Consider the following 22,452-nt stretch of genomic DNA (forward strand, 5'->3'; position numbering starts at 1 on the left):
AAATATCCTTGTAGTGCGTTTCGAGTACCGGAAGTTGGAACTTCCGGTATTCGAAATTGACTGTTTGAACTGGCGGTATGGAACTAACTGTTGTACTTCAATCACTCAGGGATTAACTTTGGCCGGGAATTTGTTGCAAAGTAGTTTATATTACGTACAAATCAACCAAGCAACTACCTGACACTGGCAACAAAATAGTTGCCAAAATTTCGATTCACATGCAACTCTGGGTCAGAACATTTGATCAAAACACCAACGTCATTACAACCGCAATTTTTTTACGTTGTGTCTCTGTTCGGCTTGCCTAGGCATGGTGGTCGCGGGATCGAATGCAAACCCTGTCTACCGCATTCCAACCGCAATGCAATGTTACGCTGCGATGTGCTTTGATCAGCTCGGGTCAGGTTGTCGAAAAAAATTGACCATCTGACCTTGGGTTCGTGAAAAGTCATCACTCATTGAAGCTGATTAATTTGGGTCTGGAGCAGCGAGCAGTGCGCTGGTTATTCAGTGGCAGGTGATTGGAATGCGCCGATCGAACGGTCCGTTATGAGGAAGAGCAGCTTCGTAGAGGAGAAACTGACGCACATCTACCCTTACTCTTCGTTCGTACATACACACTATACAGAAGCCAGTATATAGGCCCGACACCGACCTCCTTTCGAGTGTCGCCCACTTTCCGCTATGGGGCGAGGAGGTTAGTAGGAGGGGCGAGCGCTCTTGGAGAAGATAATCACGCAGTGGTGGCGCTGAAGAAAGGAAAGCCACTCTTGCAGCACCGGCGGCGAAATCATGGTATAAAATACAGCGAGACACACCGTTCTGAGGTGGCAATTCTTTCTGCCTCCACCTTCATCCTTCTTGCTTCTTTCTTGTTCTCGTTCTCATCCTTTCCACAAAACGCTCGAAAGACGTTCTTCGCACCTGAAACAACGTGCATTTGGCCCTAGAAGCCCAAGCTTTCTTTAGAGGCCGAGATGGGCGCGTGACGGCCTTGACGAAGCCTTCGTACTCGTAACGGTCGCGTCATCACTAGCGCTTTTTTCTTTCCCGACGCCTCATTGGTCGGCTCCGCCTCATCGGCGTCTGACGTCACGCGGGGAAGTCGTCACGTGCCTGGCATGACGGATTACAAAGCCTTCGATTGTTTCGCGCTGCAGCACCAGTGGTTAAACGCGAGTCCGGGAAAGGTCTTGACAAGTCCACCGACACCAAACCGTCCACAACTTGGACAGTGTGACAGATTTCCTTTGTCTTGATCGACTCAGTGTTGTGGGACTTCGATGTGTGAGCCGAGGACCTCCAGTGACGGGCACAGGTAGGCGCCATGCCAGCTACAGAGTTTCGGACCGGGACTTTGCTGGCGTTTGAGGACTGTTGGAGATTTACCTTGGGTGGCGGATAACAACCGCTACGTAAGCCTGGCACAATGGCGAGCCGGACGTTTGACAGATTAATATTTCTTGGAATTTTGTTGTGCTCGCTGGTCGAAAGGACAGGCGCGGGAAGGTTGCTGAACAAGCTACTTGGAGGAAGCTCGGACGTCGAGGAAGATGCCAAACTGAGTCCGGTAAGTGGAGTTCAGTGTTACAGATGCTCACTGATTCAAACGCGACATCAATTTTTTATTTAGCATAATGACTGGCATATGCGCATTGCTCGAAATAACCGCATCATGCCGCCAAGAATGTGGGGCCGAATTCACAAAACTTCTCTTCCGTTAGTGCGCTTTCCCATTGGTCAGCCGGCTTCACTAATGATATGTCGCTCATCGTGATTGGCTGAAATATTCTCATGCGAAAATTGTTGCCGTAAGGCGTTTTTGTTAATACAAGTCCTGGCCACTAAAGGTAATGTTCGCTCTGATGCGGGTGTTTGAGTCAAGATTACGCCAGTATGACACAAACTGAAGACAGCGGAAACCAAAGTATGCGCACTACTTAGCCCTAAATTGTCGCGTTTCAGTCCGCGAGGACCGTACTGGAAACAAGTGCGAGAGCGTGAAGGGAACGGTGCTTGTTAATGGGTGTGATGGTTCATGGAGTTCTTCCATCCTTCTTCGTGAAGTGTAAGAACACTCTACTCCAGGTGGACGAAGATACAAAGCTAAACGACCTGAGGCAGTAACTGCAAATCACAGCGTTCGTTGAAAACGCGCAAGGCAGATATGCTCATCTTCCCAACAATGGTGCTAAAGTCTTTTTGGGTGATACGACGAAATATGTTGTGGAAGCCGTAGTTAGTTGTCTATACGCGATAGTGCATGTATGAACGATGGATGATGCACGACGACTCCAAACACTTTAACTGCGGGAATGTTTGAGTTGCGTCCACCCTTGTGGCATAGTGAATATCAGATTATTCCTTTTACAGCGAAAGCTTTTATGAGATCATTTCACCGGCCGTTTTTGGCGCCGTAGTTGTCCGCCGCCGCCGGTGTCCGTAACCAGTATCGCTCGAAATAAGAAAAAAAAAACGAAATAAGAAAAAAATTCCAGGATGGAACGAGGTTCGAACCTGGGCGATCTGCGTGGGAGCCCAGTATTCAACCTCTGAGCCATGCCGGCGCTTGAAACTGCTTTGCAAAAAGCTCCTATACAGGTTTCATGTCGGGAAGGAACCACATTAGCATATGCAATATAGCGTGATAGAAGAGTAAAATAAGCACCAAGCGTCGCACAACGCGAATTCTCTAACCAGGCGTCACACAATGCGAATTGCGCAACGAGTAGATTGTTGAATGCTTCCAACCCATTACAAAGGGCTCTGCCATAATTCTTCATCGTCATCAGGCACAGCATCAACAAAGTGCGCATAATGCCTTACATGCGTTCAGCAGGTACCAACGCTCTCCGTAGAATGACGAAAAATAGCACAGTGCCTGCTGGCCTACTTCTCAAAAATTACAATGATTTATAGCGTAGTGGGTTCCTCGCAAGTGCACTTGTATTGGTTGCCAAGGAAGCCCATAAGCGCATGATCCACTTCCTCGGGGTCTCAGTAAAATTACAATTATTTATTGCGTACTGGGTACGTTCCTCGCAAGTGCACTTGTATTGGTTGCCAAGGAAGCCCATAAGTGCATGATCCATTTCCTCGGGGTCTCAGTAAAGTTCTTCGCCCCCCCCCCCCGTCTCTCTCCCACGTCAACGTATGTTATACAGCATTACGGGACAGGGAAATAGCGACCGGGCGTCACCCAATGCAAATTACATAACTGGTGGGCCGTTTAAAGCTTCCAACCCATTACAAAGGGCTGAGCCATAATTCTTCATTGTCATCAGTCGTCGCGTCAACAGAGTGCACATAATGCATTACAGACGTGTAGCTGGTGCCTCGCTTCTCTGCAGAATTACCAATAATGGCTTAGTAGGTGCTTCCCAACCTCATAAAAATTGTGATTTATGGCGTAGTGGGTACCTTGCTAGCGTACTTCCATTAGTAGCCCCAAGAGAGTTTAGAACGGGCTCTAGAAATGCCGCTCTTCCAGCTTTCGCTGTGGCTGTGCTGCGGTTTTAGCGCAGGCCTTGCGTTTTTTCTTGGTTCCTCGCAAGTGCACTTCTATTGGTTGCCAAGGAAGCCCATAAGGCTCCCATGATCCACTTCCTCAGGGTCTCAGTAAAGTTAATTCCCCTTCTCTCTCTCTCTCTCCGTTTCTCCGGTTAACATATATACAAAGCGTGGTGGGACAGTTAAATAACGCCCGGGCTTGGGAATCCAATGACCCGAGATATAAAATCACTCAGTAAGGCTTATACTTGAAAGAATGATCCTTGAAATGGGGCTATCGTAAACCGCTCTTAACTTCACAAGGAACAGACCAAGCGGACCAAGCCGAACTCAGAACGTTGGCGAAGTGTAGGCAGAGAAAGGTTTTCTGTACTAAAGGATTCGTGCTCTTGGCGACGTTTATTTGTCCCCGATGAGGATACTTGGGCATGATTTGTTGTGTCATTTTGTAATTCAGTGGATAACTGGGTCAGCAGGCAGCACTTCTGTAGAGGTAATAAAGATTACAGCGTTGCCCTGGGTGCCTCGATGTGTGTGTGTGTGAGCCATTCGGCGAAACAGTGATTATGGTTGTAGTGGGCTGTACTCTGAATCGTCAATCTTTTTTTCTCAACACAGCGGCGTCACCTACATGGTATTTTTAGAGACAGCTGCATAGAGCCCTCCAATGTTAAGGGTGCATAATACTCTTACTGACCAAATCTGGAGGACAAAGAAACGAGCTAGGACAAGAAAGGACCGGACTAGTTCCAACTAATATAGGACGGCACTAGTCCTGCCTTTCGTTCTCTTTCCTTCCTGCCTCCGCATTTTGTCAGGCCGTGCACCAACTAGCCCAAGAACGCGTCTTAGATAATACTCTGAATCCTTCACCTTGTATTATAAACACGAAACAGTCGAGGTCACTTATATAAAGCGACAATTAGTTGATGTTAACTGTGTATTTGTGTTAGTTCCTACTAGCATGCGTTAGGGTAAGGCGTGCACTTGGAAATTTCTGTGAAAATGCGTCACGAACATAGCGCTCAATTCTTTGTATCTGTTATTGCCCTAGCGCTATTGTACCGACAGTTTGCCTCAGCGTTCGTAGCGTCCATTGTTGAGAGAGAGAAATGAACGTTTATTCTCGGAATAGTGTTCTGTGCGATGCCCGGTATCACCCTGATATGGGAGGGCTCCCTAGTCCAGGAACCCTCTGGCTTCGACTGCCCTCTTGGCCCTGGCGACGAGTTGTCTCAGGCCTTCCAGGTCGTCCAGTGCTGGAATAAACTTTTCTAAAACACAGTGGAATGACGAGGCGTAGAGAAATGGACGAGGCAAGGAAAGCTTTTACTTAAAACAATTTTTGTTTCCTGTAAACTGAAAGCCTCGGCTCTGTTCACTGGCGTAAGCAATAGGGGGGCTGGAATCCTGACCTTCCCTTGTGTTCGGGATGGAGATGGAGGCGACACCCCTTGCAAGCGTCCACCCACCCCCTTGAGGCTAATCTTTCAAACATTATACTTAACGTACTTGACAGTGAAATATTGCACACTCTACGTAAAGCCAACTCTGATGAAGTCTGAAGTCCTTCCAAAGGACAGAAACGAAGTACTAAAGTGAAATCTACCTTTTGTTTTAAAAGACCCAATATTTCTAAGTGCTACGGGTTGACGTGCCGCAAACGTCTATTTTGCTGGGCTTTGGGACGTGAAGCAAGTGAAGTATCTCCGACTATTTAGCGTTTTTTTTATTTACGTCGACAATTTCGTGGAAGCCATTGACAATCAAGTATGAATTCGATTGCTCCACTATAATCGTGTTATTTAAAAAAAATATAACACACCATCCCGTTTCCCGGAACACTCAATAGCACAATGCAGTTACGTGAAGTGTAAAACCATGCTCGTAGTTTAAATTTTATTTCAAAACGCGATTGTAATTTTTCTATCATATTTATAAAAACAAAATGGCCACCATGGCAAGATGCGTCCCCCCTTGCGATTTTTCTGGATTCACGCCGCTGGCTCGCTCAGTTTATGACGTACGGGATCGCATGGACACAAAACACGTACGCGAAAACGTGGAGAACGACAGCACAGTTAAGCATCGACCGTGAACTGAAAGACTCGCAGAGGAGCGGAAAGAAAAGAGAGCCGCAAGATTCATCTCCGCATGCTTATAGACACGGACACAGCTTGTGAATGACAGAGATGCGTGGCCCTCGTCAAAGACGACGGTTTAGGTTAGACACAACAGTAGCAGTTTGGGCGAGTTGGTATCCCATGAAGTTCTGAGTGTTTAGCGCAACTCAAGCAGAGTAAAGGAAGTGAAAAAAAAAAACTCACAGGGTCCCATGTGCATTCACCTAAGACGACTCGAAGGCGAAAGCCATCTTCTTTTTCTTCTCAGTCGATGTACTGATTCTGCCCCGCCACCCTTCGAAAGCTTCGTGCGCACCTATAGCGTGCTTTTGCATTGCCTCCAGAATCGGAGGCACCTCACCTGGTTTTGCACTGCCTCCGTGATCTGCCCACTTTTGACCAAGCTACGATGTCATGTGATGACGGCATCATGCGACGTCACGTCAGCCCAAAATTTGTGACGTCACGATGACGTCACAAATTCTGGTGATCTGTGACGTCATATGGTGACGTCCTCACGTGATGGTGATCTTTGTATCACTCGTCTCCGACGCCGCAGGACGCGAGACGCCGACGGTGAAATTTCGCGTTTGATGAGGTATCTAAGTCTTTCGCCTTAATATAGGTGGGGGTAGAAGGGAAGACAAGACGACAGCGTGAGCGCTATTGATAGCGCCCACGCTGTCGTCTTGTTTTCCCTTCTACCCCTGCCTTTGTTTCCTTTTACTCTGGTTGAGCTGCGTTAAACACTCAGAACCCCATAGGCTATACAAGTCCTCTTTATGCAAGGTAATGAAGGGTGATCTTATGCACGTGTCACAACGCTTTACTGAGATAAGTATATGACTGAGCCAGTGGCGTATCAACTTGTTCGCGAGTGGGCTTCTTCATTCGCACTCAGTTTGATGCGATTTTTAATATACAATGAGAATTTGCTTAGCTATGTTTAATAACATTATTGAAGAAGTTCAGTTAGTTTTATGTAGCATACACTATAGGGACAACTATTTATACATTAACCACACAAGTTCTTGCATGAATACAATTATGTCCATGGCGGCCTTCCCAGTAGTATAGATTTGTATCATTGAATTAAATTTCGTTAATGTCTAAAAGCTGCTCACTAATAATTGCGTTTTTAATGTAGGCAAGAATGAGTGCGCCTTTTCTTTTCATTAATTAATACTGCACTTTTTTGGGCATATGCAGGTTTGACCTTAGTCGAAATAGTGTTTCTAGTGCGTTGTTATCATTATTATTATTATTACTATTAATATATTACTGTTATTATGTAACCATTGTTGTAAACTTCTCAACCACGTTTCCCTTATGATGTAAGAATTTGTAGTATTAAAGGCGAAGTGCGTACATTGTTTATACTCAACGTATTGGCGTTTGCGACGTTGTTTGGAGGTCCTTCCGGCCCTCCAAGTAAATGCGTCTATGCTAACAGTGTAAGCACAAATTTTTGTTGAAAAAAAAATAAATATGTGGGTGATTATAACGTTAAACTACCCCGCATTGTTTCCTTCCGCATTGGTCGTTAGCTGTTTATGATTGATCGAATTTTTCCGGCTCATGCACACAACGGCTGCCACACAGCACCGGCACATATGACGCGAAAATATACTGTATATGTTTTAAATTCCGTCCGTGTTGGTGTAGGCCGGCCCTTTTCGTCTATTCTCATACCGACGCACTCAACGTTCTGCGGTTCTTTGTCTGTGTTGTCGCTTCTCCAATGCCGCCGTCCATCACAGAGTTCTGAAGGTCTATACGTTCCACATGTCAGCTAATTGGCCGCCCAGTTCGGCTCTGCCATCTCACCACTCGCGCACAAAGCTTGCTGAAAGAAAAGAACGGCTGACATATCTATAACGCGGACTTCGCGGAATGACACCGACGATGCTTTCAAGGCATTTCACGGCCGTGTCCCTGTTTCATCACCCACAATTTGGCACTACACCACCGCAGTACACGCACTCACCCTTTGTATGGAATCGAGTTACTGTGCCACCGAGCGAGAGTACCGAACAAGTATATGGGTCCTAAACAAATTACGCCCTCGTTTTTTAAGGTCGCGTCACGGAACAATGCGTACTTTGTTGGTTTCATTCCCGTGAAACCATACGCCCCCGAGAACTGGATTCTTAGGTTGTTTTATAGGTTCACTTGGAGTACACATGCATGTGTCACTGCGTCCCAAACGTTCCTCTTCATGACGTCTACCCTATCATCGCTTGGCAGCGCCGAGCGCTTCAGACGTCACCTCTAATTACCTCAGGTTTTCCTCCCGCAGTAAGACTAGAGTTGTTATTTTTTTTGTCTACTGTATCTTTTTGTGTTTCTTTCTTTTCGTAGTTGATCCAGATGTTTTTTTATTGGGTCGAGCTCTGCGATAGTGGGTCATTTAGCGGCCAAACTTCTTATACACAATACCGCATGAAAAAGCCACATTCAATAACTTAAGCGCCCCCGGGAACGCGCAGGCTCCTGGGTATCATCGTATACCATCTTTCTGTCCGCCTACCCGCATACCCTCCCCGCCCCTTCTATGCGCCTACCATTCCCCGTGCTATGGCGGAGCAAACCCTGCCATTTTGCTGTTCGCGACACACCTCCTTGGTTGGTACAACTGTCGGCTTGGCGGTGGAAAAAAAGGCTACCCGTCAATCATTCTTCACAATTTGCGGTTGATAGTGTGGTGTAAACATTTTCACGCTAACGCACAACACGCTCGCTGGTTGATCTAGACTTGAGAGAAACTTTGCTAGCAAAACTACACTGTAGATCCGGAAGTGTTTACAACACTTGTGTAGCCAGGGGGAGAGGGAGGTTGGGGATTCAATCCCCACCCCAACCTACATGCCGCGAAAATTTTTCAGTTTTGCGTGTGTATACATACACGCACACATACAAACACATGCACGAACGTAAAATATGTTTGAAACCCCAACCCCCCAAAAATTTCTGGCTACGCTTCTGGTTTACAAGTAAACGTTGTCGCCACAGGATTTGTTAACGTGCCGTTATTATAGCCATCTGGTTTGTGAACAAAAATACTCGTATGGACTTCATCCGCAGTGTTTGGATGATCTCTCTAAGCGTTTTGTGTGTTACTCGCAGGATCATTTCAGTACGATAGCTATCGCATGTGTACGAGTACCTCTTATTAGCTCGTTTTAGGGGCGAAACACCTTAGGGTCTCGACTTGTCGGCGTGTCACGTCGTCGTCACGTCGGCATGTTATGTCGTCGTCACGGTTCATCATAAACGGGCATCCGCCACACAAAAAAAGTGGGTAAAATCCCACTACTCGCCACCGGTCCGTACTATGTATATTATGAGTTAAAGGTTCGTCGTTACTGCCTAAAACGTTAGAGAGTTTGAGAATTGGGGACCCAGGACACTGGGTCCCCAAGCTGCGTTGGGCAAGCTGCTCTTGCGTTCGAAGGATCAGCAGAGTTTGAGTTGGGTCCCCGAGACAATGGGTACCCAAGCTGCGTTTGGGTAGGGTGCTCTTGCGTTCAGAGGAGCAGCAGAGTTTGAAAATTGGGTCAAACGCAAGCTGCGTTGGGACAAACGCACAGGGCGCCACACGTGGCGAAGTTAAAATTATGCGAGACACGGGCCGTACTGAATCGTGGCCCTCGCTGCGTCTGCGTCGTCTTGCAGGCGACCCAAGGCGCCTTGGGGACCCATGCTAGTTTTCACTTTTTGGGCCTTGGGTCAACGCAAGCACACCATTTGTTGAAACATATCTGCAAAGCGATGGTGCGTTAGTGGACTGGTGGCGAGTAAAGCAGTAAAGAGTCAAGATTTTGCTGTGGAAAACACCGTCGCACATTGCATGCTTCGCCCCTGCCCAGGTTTCACGTTAGTGGAGCTGAAACACTCTTCACTACATGTTGTTGCGTTTGCGCACCGCTCACTGCCTATCAGCCGGCGCCCAAGTCTGGCTCATCTGTTCCGGACGATAATCTGTTATCGCGCATGCGCGTTGATATGTTTTCCCTCGCCCTTTGATCACGGTGTTCCTTTATAAAGGACTGCGGATCACGCCGTGGGCGCTTCTTTTTGTACACCTTCTTTCGGCAATCATGCCGCATTAAAAGCACGTTCTTCTTTCTCGCGGCGTCTTCTTCTGCCGGCTTGGAGCCCAACTCCACCAAATGTAACAATGTGCCCTTCGTCCATCCCCAGTTTTTTTGTTATTTGATTTTTGGTTACTTCCTTTCTTTTTATTTTTATTTTTGGTTACATTTATCTAGGCATCAGCTTCATTGTATTAAGATAGCCGGCTCTCACACGTTTTCGCATCTAAATAAAAATATTGCTTCATAACCAAGGAACGGCCTTTTGTAGACTAGCGTGAGTGTTCATCACATGAATTCAGTAGAATGTACTATATGCAGTACGCTGCATCTGTACATAATTCTAATGTCTGCTAAAAATAGTTTTCACTTACATGACCGTATAGTATACAATTCGTCCTTCCGTAAGTAATCTGTGTGTCCGTGTTTTGGTAGGCACGTCCGGCTCTCTGTCACATTTTCCCACAAATAACTGAACTTCGTGTATGGCGTGGAAGTGTTTCGTTTCCGCTGAACTTGAGGGAACATATTTATTATTATCTAAAGCTGCAGCAGTGGAGGCAGTCAGGGTTTCCCATAAAAGCTGCACCGAGGGAACTCTGGTACCAGCGTTCATCCCTCAATGGTCGATATTATCCCCCCCCCCCCGCGTTTTCTACTACGGCGTGCCTCATAATCTTATCTTGGTTTTGGTGCATAAAACGCCACAATTGTCCAAAGGAGAGATAGAGATTCTTGGGGGTGAAAGAGGGTCAAGAATGGGGATTAGCGACGCAGTAACTGTCTCTCAGGCGAGGACACCACAACCGCGACACCTGGGGGGAGGGTGAAGAAAGAGGGTAGAGTAGAGGGAGAAATTAGAGTGGGGTAGGTTGGTTGCGTAAGAGGCAAGTAATGACGTTGCAGGTGAGGGCATGTGCACCCTTGCAGCACGAATCCACGAATCGTTGACGCAATGTTACGAATGTGTCGAATGTTACGCTACATTCGGCAAAGCTCAGCAATGTTGCGCTAATATTTACTGACGAAGGGTTGTAGAAACATTCAAGTAGCACTGCAAAAACGTTGCGCCAACGTCGCTTTCGATTTCCGCGGGAATGATTCCAAAAGAGTGAACTAATCATGTTTAGGCAACGTTAGCAGGTAACACAGCCTCAACATCATGGCAACAATGCACGCTTCTATAGGTAGGTAGCGGCAGTGCGTAATCGCTTCCGCGTATCGGATAACTGCGTCCTTCCTTTAATTAACAAGACCGCAACGTTCTCTTCTGCGCTGCCTGTTAGTGTACGCTAGTAAGAGGCAACCACATCCCGGAAGCCGTTGCGCTGTTCCTTAAATGGCATGCTTACGCGTTGGCTGCATGCACTTCTCGGATGAGCGCTGTGGAGCGCAGCCAGGCGCCTTTTCAAGAGCATCGAACAGTGACCCGCGCCGCTTGCTTATCGGTAGGTGACGGCCACGTTTCACGCCTGGTGACCGAGTCGGGAAGTTCTCCGCGTGCACCCTAGGCAAGCGTCACGGATCCAGGGGCCGCACTGCGCACGTGCATAGCGCAAACGCGGTATCACGCGGTAGTATTGCAACGCGGTCGTCACGTACCGCATGTGTAAAGAGTGTGCTCTTGTCAGTCAAGGCCGGACTAGCGAGACTGAAAAACGAGGTGGGTACCATGAAATAATGTTGCTGAAGTTGATAAGGAATCACGCAGCGTAAAGAGTTTTAGACGCGCGTGCTGTCGTATGCGTGAATCGATAGAAGCATACGCACGCTCGGCAACGCTAGTCGGGGCACTTTGTGGCGTTTCACTGAGCAAACGCGCTGAGCTTCGGCGCGTGACGACTGTGGAGTGTTTGTCCGGTATGTAACAGGCCATGCGCAGTAATCTGTTTCGTAGGATATACATTGAGCCGTACAGTGCTCCCGTTATCAAGTGAGAGCGCGAGACAGTGACGTAAGGATTCATTCATTCATTCATGAACTGATTACAATCAGCTACTGTACTTCCCTTAAATGCCCTAGTAGCACGCAATGTTGCCACAGCGTCGAAGCAGCTTTTTCAATGTGGCGGCAACGTTGAGTCAACACTTGGTGCTGCTAGGCTGATAGCACAAAGGGAACGCAAGGGACATGATCATAAAGAAACTGCGATATTTTTTCGAGATGTGGGTGCCGCGAATGCAAGATTTGTAGTAAGCGATGGCGATAAAGATACTGCTACGTGGGCTGTAGCAAAAGAAGCTATCAACTGAACGCATGAGATATAAAGAAACGAGAAGTTCATATAAAATATTTACAAATATCACAAGAAAAGCAAGCAGGAGGGGAATATTTGTAGGATAAGAGAAAGGATAGTTCCCGTACGTGTGTTTATAGAGCAAGACTTCTTGCTGAGCGAGTTGGTTGAAATCTATGGGGTACATTTTAGCGCAAACTATGAAAGAAAGCACGGGAAAATAGTAGGGGAAAGCAGAAAGATCGAGCGCTAAACTTCAACTGTTTATTTGAAAGGTGAAGCCAACAACAAATAACCATGTGCGCATGCGTGCGCCAGTAAGGGAAAAATATATTACACTTTCATATCAAATAGTCGCATGTCGTTTTGGAACTGACAAACAGACGTATCACTGACACAACTCGTGCCTCTCTTCTTAATGTGGAACGCCTCCAATAACCATTGCGCTAATGTGTTTATAGCTTTAGCCAGCTGCGTGAGGAGAAATCCATAGTGAAGGGAATATTCGCAAGGGAGTGAGGCACGTGCACATTTTGCTGCCTCATCAAAACTGAGGAAACGGCTTGGCATATCTCAATGGAATGCCAAGACATGTCAGGAAACGGCCTGTTCGATGAGACCATACGCCTTCGATCTTTCCGCGCAGGCCGGTCTGATGCACAAGAATGGCTACCCGGTCCAAGTGCACCACGTGATCACCGAAGACGACTACATCCTCGAAGTGGACAGGATGCCATACGGTGTAGAAGGCGACACGCCTAACCTGAGGCCTCCCGTCCTGCTAGTTCATGGGATAATCTCCTCGGCTGCCGACTTCGTCATCAACAAGCCCCACCAGAGCGCAGGTATTACTTCTCCTAGACGTAAGTCGATAAAAGAAAACGTATTCTACACGTCACGAAAAAGTAAAACAAAGCTAGGACACAAACTGGTCAAAGATGAGTCGCCTTTTTTCATTACGGTAGCAAATGGCGCCAGGGCACACAGGGGACGTGTAGGGTAGAGCAGACGATCACAGCTCGCGCTAACTGAAAACTTATTTGTTGAATGTGCTGGTTTACAGGAGTTATCGGAAGATACGCACAACTTCAAAGAGACTATAAAAAATGAGGAAATCTACAGCGCGTGCACAACAGGCGCTGATAGAAGGCGGACATCTTTGCCTGAAAGAATAATAGAGGACGTGTTCACACTAAACTGATTGGCCCAGCCTTTCTTTCTCAAAAGCTTCTATGATTTCTCTAGTCAGCCGATAAATTCATTTGGATATGATGCTGTTGTCTTCTAATAAAGGTGCGCAACCACATTTTCTACAGCAGATACCTAAATGTCACAATGATAGGCAAGTAGTCTGTTGAACACAGAAAAAGTAGTAAAACTGACAGCTGGGCGAGTTGGTATGAATTCATTGTTTGAAACTTTTTTTGCGCTCGTTTGTACCTTCTATCTGTGTCCTCGTCTTTTCTGCGCGCTAAAAAAGTTTCAAACAAGAAAAAGTAGGTTTAGCAGAACAGAAAGTTGGGCGAGTTTGTACTGATCCATGAAGGTGCTTGGAAGCGCAAAACACACAAAATACACAAGAAAAACTAGACAATACAAGAAAAAGTAGTCCTTGAAATCGATGCTAAGGGCTTTGGGATGTTATTTACTTGCGCAGGTTTCCTTCTAGCGGACAGAGGATTCGACGTCTGGCTTGTCAACTGCAGGGGAACGCCGTACTCCAACTACCACAAGACGCTCACCACGAAGGACCCCGAATTTTGGGAATGGAGGTAACAGAGGAATGCGCACACGATGCACACGATGAAGTTCGCAAAGTGCTTTTCTCTCGCCAAAAGTTTTACTTAAAATGGGTGAAGCGCGATAACGCGTGATAATCGGGAAACGATTGCGCTGTTACGGATTACGTAGACGCGCGTTCGCATATAGGTACGATCGAAAACAACTATGTTCTGGCAGATATTCGCCTGCTCATTGTCCACTGCCAGCAATATTCGTGCATCTATTGATCTGTAGTTGTACGGCGTTCCACTGCTGAGCAATAGTCCACGGGTTCGCTTAAGTTTGCTCACATTCCTGTCGGGGCAGTATGCCTTGTAAGTTTGCAGAGTTTCTGACGGACTGTGTGAATATAGACTGGTTTGTGTAATGCGGAAGGTAGGAAGTACGCAGGCTGATGCACTCCATGCATATGCTAATGCATGTCCCAGCTACAATTTTAGCCAGACTAAAGTATTAGCGGACGCCATTACGCCGGATTGACGTTGTCTTACCGTACTTTGCAAATACAGAGAATGCGGCGTAAGTGACTGGTAGAATCTAAGAATACAAGCGAAAGAAAAGATGGATGAAGTGTAACTCTCTATCCGCAAAATACTGCAGGAAGTTCTTTGTTTTTATTTTCCAGCTTCGACGAGATCGGTCGCTACGACTTGGCAGCGACCATCGACTACGTCACGCAGGTCACAGGATTCATGAACATCACCCTGGTTGCGTGGTCTCAGGGTTTCACAGAAAGTTTGGTGCTCCTCTCAACGCGACCCGAATATAACGCCAAGGTTCGTGACTCTTCTCTCCTGTCCGTTGAACACCTACTGACATAGCGAGCTTACATTGCTCACACAACTTGTGCTTGCCAATCAATGCATAAGGGGTCGGCGTGTATATCTCTCTGATTTCTAGTTTCGGTACCCTTAGAATGACAGAGCTTGCGGGAAGAGAGAAAAAAAAGAAATATTCAGATCAAAGACATATGTTGAATGGGAGAAACACTGAAAAGCGCCGCGGCTAAAGGAAAAATTCCGTACGGAAGTCTTGTTCGCATACGATTGAATGTGCAAAAAAAAGAGAGCAAAAAACAACAGCAAAGAGAACCATTTGTACGTGAACAAGGCTTCCGTGTGGAAACCAATATCTTAAAGTTCTAAAACATTTTTTTGTTGGTGTTTTTCTTCACTTTTCAGCAACATCATGCTTTCTCGCTGCGAGACGAGTTATCGTCGAACCATCTACTTAAAAGTTTAAGAACAAATGTTGGGGATCTATGTGATGCAAGGATTTATCTAAGCGGAGCTTCAAGGCTATATAAACTAATAAAAAGCGTATCAGTGTAATTAATTAGCTCCACTTTATTGCCTAATATCGTGCAATGTGCCACAAGGATCGCTGCTTTTATATCATGTAAAGTTTACATTTGTACGTAACGCCTTTCATAAGGTGTGTCGAAATGAAAGTACGACTGTCATGTCAACAATGTACGGCGGTGAATTTAATGTATCATACCTGAAGATGGAAGAATATTGACGATTGCTGTATTCAGGGAAAAGTGTGGTGCATATGATATTGAGCCACCAGGATGTGTAAAGAAGGCGCAGCGATGTGGAAACTAGCAGAAATGAATCCAGTAATTTGCAAAGAGAAAACAGCAATTCACACCAAAGACAGAGAATAAGAAATCTCGCTTGCGCTGAAGGGTGATTATTTAACACCAGGTGATAACTCTGTGCTGCTCTAAACAACCGCCTGTGTTCTCCTGGTTTCTGGTAGGTAAATCTCGTGGCAGCCTACGCACCGGTGGGAAACATCTCCCACATCGAAACGCCGCTCACTCTTCTTGGACCGGTCGCTGAGATCATTGCTGTGAGTAATGACTGTCGTCTCTCTCCTTAGATGTTTGGCAGCAGAGCCTGATACCTCCAAAAATGAGTGCACCGGAAGATGACTTCATTGCTTACTTAATTGTATTCATTTGGTTCAGAATTACTGTCAGGCAGGTATTTCAAAAGCTAGTGCGCATATCAAAACAAAGCATAAGAGTGCGAAGAAATCTTCATAGTAAAGTTTACGCCGTGCAGAAGCAGGCGCAATAGATAGATAGATAGATAGATAGATAGATAGATAGATAGATAGATAGATAGATAGATAGATAGATAGATAGATAGATAGATAGATAGATAGATAGATAGATAGATAGATAGATAGATAGATAGATAGATAGATAGATAGATAGATAGATAGATAGATAGATAGATAGATAGATAGATAGATAGATAGATAGATAGATAGATAGATAGATTTATTCGGGTCCAAAAGCATCTTCACCCCGTTTTTATAGGGGCAAGACTGCGCGCCGCTCCCACGTTGGAACAATAGAAAAAAAGTATAGGCACCACAAATGCCGAATCAATTGAACACTGCGTGCTAGCTCAAATTAGTGTCGTTCTACAGAGAGTATGTAAGGAACAAACAATTGCGTCAACCGCACAATGTCATGTATAAGTAGCTTTGTGCTTTGCATACTTGTATTGCATGTTTTTGTCAAGAGCAGCAAGTAAATTTTCGAAAGATCGCTTAATAAGTATGCAAACTATCTAAACCTGTCTTTTAAACCAGGCTATTAATGCACGTAATAAACTGCGCAGTCGGTGTTCCACCACTTCACCAAGGGAGCCCTCCTGACGTCCAGTGAAACAACCCAGTTTTTGATCACCCAGTTCTGCAACAATGTTTTCCGTGGAGCTTGTTTCCTACCAGTTAACGTTGCTGTGGGGGCGAGCCGTGAGCAGTTGAACAAGGTGCGTAAAGTGCCTCTCTGGAGGGAGCGTGTAAATTTCATAAGTACACATAGCAGTGCATAAAATAACCACTGCTACATGGACTTTTAGGATATTTTTGAGGTTAAAGACATAGCCAATATAGAGAAAAGCGGACTGCGCGTAGAGTTGGGGAATTTAAATTGCATAATACCTACATGGCTTTGTTAATTGCGTCATGGGTGACTACAAAGCACTTGTATGCTGTATTTTGTATAATGGGCGAATGTCACCCTAGCGTGTGCAGAAAATTGAGTAGCCAATTTAATTATAGGTGCAATAATAACGAAACCCCGTCCGCGAAAACCACTTGCGTTCGCTGATATACTGGTTGATTAAGTAAGCAAGAAATAGAAAATGGAAAATAAAACTTACGTTATATTTTTATCTGTTTAACGAGGGCTTGTCTCATGTGATATGAGATCCGTTCCCGTTAACGTTACTGTGCTCACGCTATCACTTTCTTTCCAGACGCGAATACCCGTGTACCTTGCCCACATGCCAGCCGGAACGTCAATACGCAACATAATCCATTATACACAGGTAAGCCAATATACACGACACGGTTTCATTGGCTAACATGCATACGCTGTCCAAAATTTTAGAGCTCTCTCATTTCTCGTGGTTGAAATCTACATGACAAGAAAGACGCCAGAAACACTGACCGCAGGAAGAGCTTCTGCCAGACAACCTAACGAGATCTTCATTGCGCTTGCAAGAAAACCAACCTACAGATTGAGATATGTCATCAGACTAACTGCAGTGGAAAGTTATGTGGAAAACGTCGTACGATTTCTCAGAAGGCGCAGCGTAGAAGTCGAGGATGTCTTTGATGCTGCCTTTGGTGGACTGAACCTGCGGTTATGGCCAAGTTTGTTCGTACTGTCAAGTTGACCTTCTTGTCGACTGTGATTGGGTCACAGGACGGTTACGGCCTCTCTTATTGGTTCAAAATGTCAACATGGCGGAATCCGAGCGGGCTCTTAATAGCACCTGTGTCCATCATATCACTGCAGTCGCCGATTTAACAGAAGCTGAAGGTTAGAAATCACTTGTTTTGCATGCTATGTTTCGAAGCCTACTGTACAACGTATTACCTGCAACATTTAGCATCCCATGAGTCACGATAAATCTAACAGGTTCTGAGAACAGGTTGCATAGCAGGCTGCGATTAAATTGAAATCTTGGAATCATCTAGTGACGTAGCTTTTTCTTAGTTGCTGCTGTTACTCTCACAAACCGCATTTGCCGTAAAAAGGCAAGAGTCGTTGCCCATGTGTGTGCTTGAGTTGCCAGATACTTTATCTTACGCTCTAAACAGACATTCCCATCGAGTTCAGACAAGAATCAAAACATCGTCAGCAAACTTGAGTGCACTGGTGCCTTAGTGCAAGTTGGCCCTACCGAATAGAACACTAGAACTTACTCGCTCTTTTTTTTTTGGTACTCAGTGCTGCATTTGGCAAGCGCTGAATGACTACCAAGGCACTGGCAGTATTTTCTCTGCACAAAGCGTGGGATACAATGTACGTCATGTCTGTTTCCTCTTTCAGATGTACAGAGCGCAAAATTTTATTATGTACAACTACGGTTTTGCAGAAAACTTGATACGATACAATCAGGTGAGTGCATCTATACGTTGAACCGCAGTACAATATCATAAACGTTTGTTTTGACCCGTATTTAAGATTTGGGGACTCATAATAAGTATTTAGGCAGCAGTGCCTCATAACAAAGTGTTTGTATCATTTACGGATAAAGAACGTGCATTGGCGGTGCATGCAGCGTTACCAAATGCAACCTTCGAGGACACAATAGTACGTAAAAATTATACGAAGTAGAGCTTTTCGTGAAAAAGATGCAATGCTTTGTTCAATCCTAATAGCATATGCACCTTATAAATACTAGAAATAACTGACATGAGAGTTCCTTATATTTGACATGAAAGTTCCCACGTGATGTCACATGACAGTGTCACGTTATATGTTTCCACATGATATGAAAACTCTCAGTATGTGATAGTCGCAACGGGAAATGCGAGACATGTTCGTCAAAATATTGTCGATACTGCAGCTACGAGTTTTTGTAATCCGAGAAAATAATTTTTAAAGTACTTCTTTATGAATATGCCTGGTTTCGTAGCGCACATGATCATGTGCCCTTTAGAAGGGCTGATAGAGCGTTTGTATCGCCATTTAAAGTATATCGGTGACCGGGGACGTGATCCGTTTAGAGTTACTGTATATGGTTCCTTTAGGGTCCTCTAGGGTCCTCTATGGCTCTTTTAGGCTACTGTATCAGCTCCCTAAAGGGAGCCTATACAGTAGCCTAAAGCTGTAGAGCCGTTCGGCTGATCGCGCCATCCTGTTGCATATTGCATAACTGAATAGGACAATACGCTGTTGCTGCGGTGTTCCACCGTGTTCTTCTTAGCTGCTGGGTAAGAGCACTCATATTGACATAATCGTTAACGTACAGTCACCAATTTTCAGTGCTGTTTTGATTAGAGTACCCGTAGAACACATGAGCACTGCTAACAAGATTTGGTTGGACAAAGCTTCTCAAGTAGCCATTAACTGCCTTATTATGCTCTGCTTATGCTTCTCAGATAACCAGTTGTTCCGTGAAATGTAATATGTAAGCAGGCGCGTTAAAGTAGATTGTGTTTCTGCTGTGATTATTCTACTATATAGAGGCATTTTAGTTGAAATCAAGAAGAAGAAATGGGCATGTGCAGGTCATGTAAGGAGGCGGTGAGATAGCCAACTGTCATTAAATGCAACAGACTGGGTTCCAAGAGAAGGCAAGCGTGGCAGAAAGTTATGTTGGCAGATGAGATTCAGAAATTTGCTGGGATAACGAGGCCGCAGCTAGCGCAAGACCTGGTTACTGGAGAAATATGGAAGATGCCTTTATCCTTCAGTGGGATTAGTCAGGTTGATAATGATGATAATTCTTCTGCCACTGCGTTACCTCACGTGTTCGCCACTGAATGAACACGTCACTCCCCGCCTCTTGCCCTTATGTCCAGCCGGAACCCTACGAGTACCCTCTGGAACACGTCTTCTCACCCATCGCGCTTTTCACCGGCGCCTCGGACAGTTTCGCCGATCCCAGCGACGTGCAAAGTCTGAGGAGTCGGATCCGTGACAACATCGTCTTCGACTACGAGGTACCGCAGGACACGTTCATGCACCTGGACTTTGTCGTTGGCTACGACGCCACACTGATGCTACACGAGCCCATGATTTCGCTCGTCCAAGGCTGGAACGAGCCTCTGCCACATTGGCCCTATTACTACAAACGGCGGTGACGATGTCTGCACCCTGCGTGAAAAGATTTGAGGCCACTATGCTCGTTGCCTTAGAGGGACACTAAAAAGAACAAAAGGACTTTGCTTGCATTACAGTAAATCATTCTTCCACGATACTAAAAAACACCGCTTGAGCCTCGAAAAGACGCTTGGTAAACCAAGAATAAAGGCCCCAAAAGAGAAAAGAATGAGAGCGACGCCGTCTTGAAGTTCACGCACCAGCCCCACGTGACGTCATAGATTTGAAGAGGGTCTGCTAGTTCCTACGTATTCATGATCGGTAAAAATGCAGTGCATTCTGCCCCGAAAGAGCCAAAGACTTGATATATCAAGTTTCGGGAGCATTGACTGCGCCAACGTGGCCAAAATACGAAAAGAAATGAGTTGAAGCCAGTGACGTCACACTCATGTAGACGTGCCAGAGTTATGCCGTGAAATTAAAAAAAGTAACTTCGTCGTTTTTCCTTGTAGTAATGAACATGTGACCGCGAGCTTAAGAACAGAGCATTAAAATAATTTGTATAAATTGAACTAGTGTGTCACTTTAGTGTCCTCTTGAAGGACACCCCAGTTTTCACTCGTAAAATGTTTTGAAACTATGTATTATTTGGTTGGCGAAGGGAACGTAAATCAAATCGGCGAATTAGTTGAAATTTGTGCAAAACCTGCCCACTTATCCATCAGAGGGACGTCAGTGAGTTCCGTAGCACTTATTCTTATTTGCGCTGTTTGAGGCAGGAAAGGTAGTGAAATTTGCCCGATCAAAAGTTTAGAATGCACGGCAAACCACGGTTCAGTGACCACAGTGGAAGCTGTAAATATTGATGACGTCACGACCGAGCGCGTGTGGGAGCTACTACTGTCTCTGTATATGCTCCCATAGCGAGCATATACAGAAACTCTAGGAGCTACACATTGGCTGCGCCACCTGCTTTTCGGTTTTTGCGTTTATGTCGGTTTACCAAGTGACCTGTCAAGAACATATTTTTCATAACGATGTCACAAAAGCATAATTTGTTAATACAGCTTGGATAGAACATACCTCTTCTGGTGTCCCTTTAAGTTTTGATACGACTGTTGTGTTTATGTTGCTCTTAAGAAGCTGTGCTGCTACTTAGAGACCTACATACGCACCAGCCTTATTTGCAAACACAGGCAGTGGCTCTTCAAAAAACTTGACGCAGGCAGTAGGTTCCCGAAGGCATTTGGATGACGAGACATTGCTGTAATGTCGTTGACATCTCTGAGCAGTGTAACTCCGCTACACCTCAACGCTCCGGAATGACAAACTCCAGCGGAAAACTATGTCGGACACGTGACCGCCTTTTGGTCCTTCATAGGAAGTTCCTCATCAACGCGTGTTATGTGTGACTCTTGTGCCTGGGAGAGTGCGCGTCCCTCTATTCCTTTCATACGGTGTTGCAAGTGAAAAACATTACAACTCTTTTTTGTTTTGAGTGTCGGGATCATGTTCTTTGTTGACGACATTAAAGGATGTTGTTTAAAAATCACCTTTTATTTGCCCTCCACAACTTTCAGCCACGTTACGTTGGCTACGCTGGCTCTGGACAGATGAGCGTCGATAACATTGTTTTCACTTTTTCCTTGGTGGCCTGAAGAAGGAAGCAAAGGTGAAATTATGAGGGAGCGGGACGTCAGGCTTGCGTCAGCCGCAGCCGTTCAATCTCTTTTCACGCTGCCCCAGACGTCATTGGCTCGCCGATACCTCAGAAGTAACCTTCACACAGTTGCCTTTCTTTTCAGTTCCCACGTTGTTTGGTTCGTGGTAACGCTTGGTGCCACTCTGGTCACAATCGGTCTTGCCCCTCGCTCCAGACTTTCCGCGCTATCGAACGCTAAAAATTACCGCTTGCCTGTCACGTGTTTAGTGCCACTTTCTCGAAAGACTTTGGCTATTTTTTTAATACTTCCGCTTTGTATGTGCGGTTCTATCTTCTTTTTTTTTTCTTCGTGCTTAGCGGAGTCACTGCCGGGAAAAGCTGTTGGTGACTCCCGCGAAATAGTTCACGCATCAAACTTGAGCGAGACGGTTACACCCTTCAGCGCATAGAAAGTATCCCTCTTGGGAGCATGGTCAGCAGTCTTCATCACAGAAAGCACATAAGTTCACACGTATATTTAGTCTTGTGCAGGTTTCTTGCACGCAACTTTTGATTAGAAGATAGTACAACACCAAGAACTTCCGATATGTAACCCTGACTCAGCTGGCAGCAGCTGACTTCTCTGCCTGAGGTAGACTGTGCCGCAGTTGAGTCAGTATTAAAAAGAGAGACGACACCATGTCTTCTCTGGAATGATACTTTATTTCATAATCTGAAAAGAACGACATAATCGAAAACGCAATAGGTATAAAAATTTGCAAGTAGCACTGCGGGGACAACATCAACGTGTTTTCTCTCAGTTATGCTATCAGCATGATGGGAAGAATGAAACATGATTTTGCTTGCTTTGGGGGTGTCGACGACAAGAGAAAACAAACACGAGCATATATGTACTGGAGGTGATTCGCACACTCTACCGAGTGAAAATTGGCACCACATTTACCATCAGTGCAGAGAATAAT

At 45.6% G+C, this 22,452-nt stretch overlaps 1 protein-coding gene across 1 annotated transcript; it reads left to right on the forward strand.

The window, feature by feature from the left end:
- The first annotated feature begins 1,429 nt into the window (after positions 1-1,429).
- On the forward strand, positions 1,430-19,895 carry LOC119403155 (gastric triacylglycerol lipase-like). Its single transcript, XM_049418200.1, has 9 exons — positions 1,430-1,570; positions 12,610-12,808; positions 13,621-13,735; positions 14,371-14,521; positions 15,510-15,602; positions 16,385-16,537; positions 17,027-17,098; positions 18,109-18,177; positions 19,587-19,895. Exons 1-9 carry the CDS (start codon positions 1,430-1,432, stop codon positions 19,866-19,868), a joined length of 1,275 nt encoding a protein of 424 aa, XP_049274157.1. The 3' UTR covers positions 19,869-19,895.
- The last annotated feature ends 2,557 nt before the right edge of the window (positions 19,896-22,452 follow it).

The sequence above is a fragment of the Rhipicephalus sanguineus genome, chromosome 8 (assembly GCF_013339695.2).
Source record: "Rhipicephalus sanguineus isolate Rsan-2018 chromosome 8, BIME_Rsan_1.4, whole genome shotgun sequence".
Taxonomy (NCBI): Eukaryota; Metazoa; Arthropoda; class Arachnida; order Ixodida; family Ixodidae; genus Rhipicephalus; species Rhipicephalus sanguineus.

Bases quoted from the DNA above. Each gene is read 5' to 3' on its own strand.
- LOC119403155 (XM_049418200.1), top strand. From the start codon at position 1,430: ATGGCGAGCCGGACGTTTGACAGATTAATATTTCTTGGAATTTTGTTG. The intron at 12,809-13,620 runs GTATTACTTCTC...TTACTTGCGCAG, and splicing joins CAAGCCCCACCAGAGCGCAG to GTTTCCTTCTAGCGGACAGA. The intron at 16,538-17,026 runs GTGCGTAAAGTG...CTTTCTTTCCAG, and splicing joins GCCGTGAGCAGTTGAACAAG to ACGCGAATACCCGTGTACCT.